The 8,872-nt window shown below is 32.9% G+C and overlaps 1 protein-coding gene across 1 annotated transcript; it reads left to right on the forward strand.

Moving 5' to 3' along the window:
- Positions 1–7,350: 7,350 nt before the first annotated feature.
- LOC122270569 (uncharacterized) lies at positions 7,351–8,466 on the forward strand. Its single transcript, XM_043048384.2, has one exon. The coding sequence runs from the start codon at positions 7,351–7,353 to the stop codon at positions 8,464–8,466; it is 1,116 nt and encodes a 371-aa protein (XP_042904318.2).
- The last annotated feature ends 406 nt before the right edge of the window (positions 8,467–8,872 follow it).

The raw sequence follows: 8,872 nt of genomic DNA on the forward strand, positions 1-8,872 counted from the left end.
CTCTGAATAAAAATAAATTTTTCTGCTTTCTCTGGTTTGGATTTCTGACAGACACTCGAAACATAAGGAGTAGCTATTCTGTGGGAATTACGGTTCCAATAGTTTGGCCAGGAGGGAGATCTAAAGTTTGAACTTCGTAAAGTTGAGATTGCTTATAGCACCGAATCTCAAGTTATTTTAAAGAGAATTGAACAATTTTTGCACGCGATTCTAAAATTTGTTTATGCAAAGATAATTATACAATTGTTTAGTAAAGTTTTTTTTCTTAATATTCTAATTATAGTTTGTCGAAAAAAATTGAATTGCGAGGTATTCAAATTTTTTACATAGTTTTAATTTTAGATAGCAAAATACAAATCGGTGAAGTGAAATCGGCCGAATTGTTCTTGTAAAAACTAATTTTAAATATACAACTTTTAAACAAAAATTCTTGAGCCCAAAACATTTTTTCAGGCTCCCCTATGGCCAGAAATAGGCTTTCAAAAATATTTAAAAAAAATCACTTAGAAACATTTGGCGACAAACACTATCCGTAGCCATTAGAGGGGGTTGCATGCTACATTTGGTACCCTATGATGATAAACAAAAATCATTCAATGCGATCACAATTATATTCATCTTATATATCCTCACATTTACTACCAATGATCTGCGGAGAATGTTTGAAGCTTTCCAAAGTGGGCAAAACACAAAACGTGACATAACTCAAAGCGTGAACGTTGTGGTCAATATTTCTGTTTAAAAATAAGGTGCTTAATTGTAAAAAGGCACGCGAAAAATAAGAAGCAGAGAAAGTGATAATACGCTATAAAATCAAAGTATGGCCGGGATTGCCTGGCTGGCAGGGCGCGAGACTCGCGTTCGGGAGAAGGAGAGTTCGAATCCAGCCGGCGAAAGACCGTGTAGAGAATGGTGTACATTAAATCTGTCGCCTCATAATGCCCTCAATGTTCCCATTGCAAATCAATAAATATGGGGGTATTGAATTGATCGTTCTCTGATTCAGGTCAAAATTACGATCTGTGGATGAATGAATAGATGTATGAATGGGTTCGCCCTATAAATGGGTGAGGCAGAAGTAGAAGTCTTGGTCATGTATGGCGTCATGGCGAAAACAAGATCAATCGCACCGCCAATGCCTTAATGGCCAACAACAAAATTAAATAAACATGATTAATATAAATAATTAATATCAATAAATACGGGTTTGAGAAAGTGTTTTTTTTCTACCTTTTTACAATGCTTTAAAATATAAAATTGACTTCGAAAGAAATTCGAAAAAAATTATCCTATTTTCCAACAACTTTAATATCCGATTTATTTTGACTAAGATCAACTTAAAGTGGTAGCATTTATATATGTCAACAATATATTTTCATAACGTTTATTCTGGCGTGAAATCTTTTTAAAATTGATTTTATAGAACTAAATTGAAAGTTTTTATTTAATTATCAGCAATTGTGAGAAAAAAAGCTCGTCATCACATTTCAGTTCTTCCAGGTAGTACGAAACCTGCATTTCATGAGGGGCTCTCTAAAAGTAAGATAATTTAAGTTATATTTAGTTTAATATTGTTCATATGAAGTAATTTTTCTTTCACTAAAATATCAAAAACTCGAAGTATAATAATTTTATTGCAATCATCTCCTGGTGACACTTACAAAAAGTAGGGGTAATTATTCTTTTCCTACAAGTTAGTAATTCACTACCAATTAGTTAGCTGCTGCCTATTTATTAAAACTCTAGTAGAAAGTGGAGCCGTTGGCATTTCTGCTGCGTTCCTTTGTTCTTAAGAGCCTAAGGCATGGTGTCTACTGTTCACGAGAATCTCAAATAGAAATCTCCCACATTCATTCTCTATCAATTACTACTCCTTTTTTTAAAAAACTAACTCAAATTGCACAATATTTCAGATCTGTAAATGAAACTGCATCTTATAGTAGGTCAAAAACCGTCGAAATTCGAGTAAAGGTTGCGAAAATTTATGTGACCGTCACGCACCTTGCTAAGGGAATAACGAACCAGTTCAACGTTTTCATAAGTGTATTCCATGAATGCCAACTGCCTCACATACAGCAAAAGTTGGTAGCGAATTAAGTAGTAAAGTTTGTAGAATGATGATAATTATGCTTTATAACAGTAACCACAAGATTAATGTAATAAAGTTGAATTTCATTCGATACCTTAAATCTTTGACATGCAGTGATGAAAAAATTAAAATTAAAGAACTTAACTACAAAGAGCTTAAATCTTGTTACCACAAGAATGTTTTGAAGTTATACTTCTTATGCGACTTCCAAAAACATTGCGTTAAACCTCAGACTGCATACTATCAAAATACTATTAACTTTATCATAAAACTCTACTCAAGGGGATCTCCCCATTCCAAAGATGATTTTCACTTCAAAACTGAAGATTTACTTCTTTAAGGACTTGATTAGTCGTTACAACATACTATAATTTCAAAGATATTTAGGACCTCCTAGTAGAATACGACAAAACAGAATCGATGAATCGGTTAGTGGCGCTTCGCGCTAAACGCCGAGATAACCCCAATATCCAGCATCCAGCATTGCGTTAAACGTTTAACGCTACATTTTTATTTGCCGGGAAATTACATGGTAGGATCCAGTTTTCCCTCATTCATTTCCATATTGTTTTGGTTCTCACTAGCATAAAAATAATAAAAGTCGTAAATGTATTGTTTTTCTATAAATATTTTTTTAGTTTGTTTTGAGACACATATAATTTAATGGGGTAGTATTTCTTATTTTCAAACTTAGTGGATAACAATTGTAAAAAAATGAGTGAAAATAATCCCACGGAAATGCGACGGATTTAAGGTTATGTCAAGGTACGTCTCTTGTGAATATCAATTGATTGTTTCTCTTCCGAAATTACATTATGACGCATTCACATACATTATTAATACAAATACATTTTCCAGGACGAGACGATGAGGCAACTACAAGCACTTCCACTGGTTCAATCGGTCCACGAGGGAAAAATGCACAATATTACCGTGATTACAGAGCACGGAAGCGAGCGGAGCAGGAAAAAGAGTCGTTGAATAGAACTAGTGATCCTTCTACGACTGCTGAATCTTCTACAATTAATGTCGCAGGTTGCGAAGCTTAACTTCTTCCGCGCGGAGGGACTCCACGCACTATTTTTTATTAATAAGTGCAGCAAGTAGCAAATCTAAAAAACCTAGAGTAGGTTTTATCATCGTTAAATTATTTCTTAGCATTCACCAGCAATTCTATTATTGCTTTATTTAATTTCAGACAGGGAACAACAGCTCTAAAATAAAGAATTAATTTAAGTGATAATAAAGTAATCTTACAAAGTAAACTGGTAAATAAAAATTTTTCTTAATTTTTATTTATATCTATTTTTTAAATCGTTTTTAAGAATCATTGACAGCCAAGGATATAGACTGCCGACGATGTAAGGAATGTTTATTATTAATGCTTAATTGAATGATACCAATACAAAGTCGAAGGGAATAAAAGTTTAGAAATATAAATGAGATATATAACAGTATCATATACTAAAAGTTCATTTTTGTAATAAACTTTTTTGTGCTCCCAAAAATTTCTGTCTTAATAAACGAGGCATTGTTTTATTTGTATTTCCTCATGCCTAATTCAACTAATCAAGAGGTAAGTCGATAGAACTGATAATTTTGAAGATATAAGGATTTTATCCATAAATAAATTTTATGCGAAAAATAACAGTTTTTATGCATTAAATGCTCATAACTTTTAAATTATTTAACCTAATTACTATGAGTTTGATGTCATATAGTTTAAAATAAAAAAAGATTACTTAGAATGAAATACTTTGTTTGTCTATATAAAATGTGAAATGCTTAAGTAAGTAAGAGCACAAAACACATTTTTTTAAATTCTTTAAAGCACTATTTGTCTTATTATATTTGTTTTTGTCTCATACAATTCAGCATACTCAGGAAATGATACTATTTTGTTAACATAAGTATTTCAGATTTATAAAATATATAATAAAATATTAACTAAAAGTAAATTTCGCTACCACTAAAAAATACTATTTACAAAACGGAGCAAGTTGGCATCTCTGAATTTGTTACTGTATCATAAGAAATGCAACTTTATTAGTGTTGTCTCGTGGCGACACTTTTAAAGAGTGGGCGTAATTTTTCTAATTCTACATGGTTTACTCTTCAATTCGCTACCAAATTATTAGAATTTTGCAGAAAGTGGAGTAGTTTTTATTTCTAGTTTACTATTGAAAGTGGATGCAGGCAATAATTTTCCTTAAATTTTCAACTAGAACTATTTGAAATGTAACTCATAGTGTTATTAAACAAATAATAAATAAATAAAATTTCTGCCACTTTTTACATTTTAGTTGCCTGTAATATCTTTTGTAAGGAACACGTGACCTCAGCCAGATATATGGTACCACAGAATTAATAATATTTGTTTGTTATGGAAAACATAATATAGATTATTTTTTCCATGACAAACTAACATAATTTATAGCATCGGAAATGAATTATCTTTTTCTTCTTACCACTTTTTACGTTGCAGAAAAGTGGGATATCTTAGTATGCACACATATTAAATTTTAAAAAAATTCTGGTGAGAAATATATTATTAAATTGCAGAAAAACTGTATCTTCTAGAGTGAAACCGATTTAAATTCAGCGACGAAAAAATATCCAAATTTTCGGTCAAAAGCCTAATGCATTATAAAATAATAAATTGTAATTCAATAAAGCGTGAATAAATGCACCTTTTGCATATCTGAAAATGATATGTGTTTTTCGCGAACAGAACTTTCAGACAGACCTAATAATCTATATTTTTGTTTATAATTAAACTACTTTTTAATTGTTAGGAAGCCTGTTCAAGAGTGATACGAAAACAGAAAAAATTTTCAGATCTAAAAGAAGAATACTTATCAACAAACCTTCTGAACACAAAAAAGTCATTTTTATTGTTAATTACTATCACAACTTTAACAAAAAAAACTTCTTCCAACCATTTCAATGAAATAGACAATTTCAAATATTAATAAATTTTTTTTAATTTTCAGTATCCTCCAACTGTCAGATACGTTAATTAATTGCTAAGTTAGAAGCAAATCTTTCGACATTAACGAAATTAAAAATTATGTTAAAAATATTTTATTTTCTGAAACGGTAGTTTTTAAAATTTTAACTACCTCATTTCTATCTCAACATTTGTCACGTAAAAGGAGGAAGTATTTTTTTTTATATATTTAAAATTACATTTTTTTCAAATGATTTAATAATTCATATACCTTAAAATTCAAAATTTTTTGAAACGTTTTTACAAAAATAATAATAAATTATAAATAATTATTAGAAGCTTTTTTTTTGCAAACAATAATCTTTGGATAAAAAAATTTTATAACTGCGTTTAAAATGTTTCGATGAGTTTGAAAATTCATCGATATATAGCGAAACACACAAAAAGTAAAATTAAGAGAACTAAACTTTTGATCGCTCTCCTAACCATACAATGGGAATTGAACCGAATTTGATGGAAAAGTAACTTAATAAAAAATGTGCGGTTACACGACTTATTAAGATTCTTAAAATATTGTCTGCTGCAGTATTTAATGAGCGCAATTAATTAACGCAAATTTAAGTTTTGGCATTATAATCATCAACATCGGATCTAAAATCTAATTACGATCATTAGTTTATATGTTACTCAGAGTTTTTATTTTTTTGCAACAAAAACAAAATACAAACAAGATAAAGATAAAATCCAAACACTTTATTCGTTAAATGCTAATTATGAGCTTGTTATAAATCATTTATTACAAAATATGTTTTTTTTAAAAATAGTATGCATTTAAAGGTTTGCCACGGGTGACTAAAATAGCAAAAAAAGGTGACGATTGAAATTTAGTAAAAGAGATAAAAATTTTCAAATTTTAAAGCATTTTTTATTTAGATTACCAGAAATGCCAACTTGCTCATCTTTGCGAAAAATACTTCCTAGTAATATCAAAATTAAAGTTATCTTTAGTTCTGTTTTTTTTTCTGCTCATACGAAATGCAAACTTATTACTGTTGTCTCGTAATGACACTTTTAAGGAGTGGGAGTAATTCTTCTAATTCAGCATGGTTTGCTCTACTAATCGCTACCAATTTAATAGAATTTTTCAGAAAGCGGAGTAGTTTTTATTTCTAGTTTACTATTGAAAAAGGATTTGACAATATTTTCCTTGAATTTTCAAAAAGAATAATCGGAAATGTATCTGATAGTGTTATTAAGCAAATAATAAATAAATCAAATTTCTCCCACTTTTTACATTTTAGTTGCCTGTGACGTCACTGCATATCTTTTGTAAGGAACACGTGACTTCAGCCCGATAAATGGCACCTATAAATTAATAACATTTGCTTTTTAGGTAAAAAAGTAATATCGATTATTTAGTGCATTACAAACTAACATAATTTATTGCGTCGTAAACGTATCATCTCCTTCTTCCTACCACGTTCTACGAAGCAGAGAAGTGCGAACTCTTAGTTGGCACACAAATTAAATTAAAAAAAATTCTGGATAGAAATATATTATTAAACTGAATAAAAACTGTATCTTGTAGAGTGAAACCGATTGCGAATTTGAAATCAGCGACGAAAAAATATCCAAATTTCTGATCAAACACCTAATGCATTAGAAAATAAAAAAAAATATTGTAATTCATTATAGCGTGAATACTGTATCTTGTAGAGTGATATCTTGTGTCTTGTAGAGTGATACAAGTGATACTGTATCTTGTAGAGTGATACAAGTGATATCTTGTAGAGTGATCTTGTAGAGCGTGAATATTGATTTTACACACTTCCCTGGCTTTTGCTTAGATTTTAGGCTAATTGCTTTCGCGGATGATGTCTTCGTGCTGGTCGGTGGCTCGATCTTCTATCATTTTGATGCCCTGGTGACTCACATCCTTACCAATTCATCAGCCTGGGCCGAGCAAAATAAACTTGAATTTAGTCGTGAAAAGACACAACTAATTACATTCCCGAAAAACAATAAAAAGGTTGCTAGACTTCCCTGTATTAAGCTGCACAGAAACGATAATAGTAATATTAAAAACACACGAACACTCAAATACTTGGGAGTCCTGCTCGACCCGGGCTTGACGTGGATCCCCCATCTTAACGAGACTAGAGATAAGATCCAAAGATTCAATCAGGGGATAAGGAGAGTTGCTAGGGCAACCTGGGGGCTCAGCCCATTTATACTTAAACGAATCTACCTCCAGGCAAGCGAGCGTATTATTTTGTATGCAGCCAGTGTCTGGTACAGAAATAACACAAGGATGAACGAAAAACTTAAATCAATCCAAAGGATACCTCTACTTACCATCACCAAGGCGTACTCGACAGTTAGCTCTGAAGCTATACAGATACTGGCTGGCATTGTCCCAATTCACCTAAAGATCCTCGAGGACATTATTATCAAAAGGGTGAGATGGGGTTGGAGGACGGATGATTTGGTTCATGTTTTCCCAGAGTGCTCTACACAGATTATTAATTTTGATACTCCAGCCCCATTGCACCCATCTAAGTATCGCTCCTTGCCCTGGGGGTATGATTTCCCAAAAGATCAGGGTTTGGAGATTTTCACCGACGGCTCTAGGATGGAGACTGGCAGCGATAACACCTTCAAAACTGCTTTTGCATTCGTTGTCTATTTTAACGGAGTAAAAACACATCAGGTCTCCACTAGGGTCGAAGATAACACTAACATCTTTATTGCTGAACTGCTGGCCATCAAATCGGCGCTGCAATGGCTTCAAAACAACAACATTACAGAGGCAACTATTTACTCAGACTGTCTTTCATCGCTACAGGCCCTGGCTGACCCACAGCCCACATCAGACATTATTGAAACGACAAAACTGCTCTGGAGACAAAATATAAAATTAAACTGGGTTAAGGCGCATGTGGGCATCCAGGGCAACGAAGAAGCTGACGAAGCAGCCAAGATGGCCATTGGGTTAGACACGGTGGAACTCCAAGGGCTGAGGACCCCAAAACAGGTTAAGAGTAAACTGAGGGATAGTATCCTTATTAAATGGGCAGAGGAGTGGAGGAACTGTCCAAAAGGGAGGCAAACATATGATCTCATTAAAACACCATCAACTAAAAGGTTACTTACAAGCTTTTACCTAAATCAATTCATTACTGGCCACGGAGTGTTCGGAGTGTATCAAAAAAGGTTTTTCAACAAAAGTGGTATCTGTCAATATTGCACGGAAGAACAAACCATTCACCACCTACTTTTTGATTGTGCACGCTTCCGGGCACTCCGAGGGGATATCTTTACTAATAAAACTGAGCATCAGATCTTCTCAAGTAATGACTGCAAAAATATCGTCAAGGAAATCATCAGGGTCACACTAGAAGATCTACTAAAAATTAATCAGGTCTAGTCTCACCGGCCCTCCTCTCCAGATCTTCATTCGTTCCCCCAGTAGAGCCATCGGCCGGCATCCGGGCACGCTTGCTTTTACTTTGTGCGCCTCTTGTGTTTTAACTTCTTGCTAGTCTTGACTTGTATACCCCTACGGCCCTGACTTGTTGCTGGTTTTAACTTTTAAATTTTAAATCCCATTTTGGCTGTGTATTGCCAGTGTTTTATTTCTTGTGAATGTTTTGGGTGCTTCTTATAGCAGCGAGGCACGGCCATAATAAGGGTCTGTAGACCTAATATAAGGATCTTTTGATTCGGCTGTCTCTTGCTCAAAACACAACCAGTTTTTACTTACTTTATCGCTATGCATTGTTCTTCATCTTTCTTGTGTATTGTAAATTTTGTATCTGATGGCCTGTTGCCAT

Source organism: Parasteatoda tepidariorum, chromosome 4 (genome assembly GCF_982258835.1).
Source record: "Parasteatoda tepidariorum strain Cologne lab strain chromosome 4, Ptep-v5.0, whole genome shotgun sequence".
In the NCBI taxonomy this organism is placed as follows: Eukaryota; Metazoa; Arthropoda; class Arachnida; order Araneae; family Theridiidae; genus Parasteatoda; species Parasteatoda tepidariorum.

Bases quoted from the DNA above. Each gene is read 5' to 3' on its own strand.
- LOC122270569 (XM_043048384.2), top strand. From the start codon at position 7,351: ATGAACGAAAAACTTAAATCAATCCAAAGGATACCTCTACTTACCATC.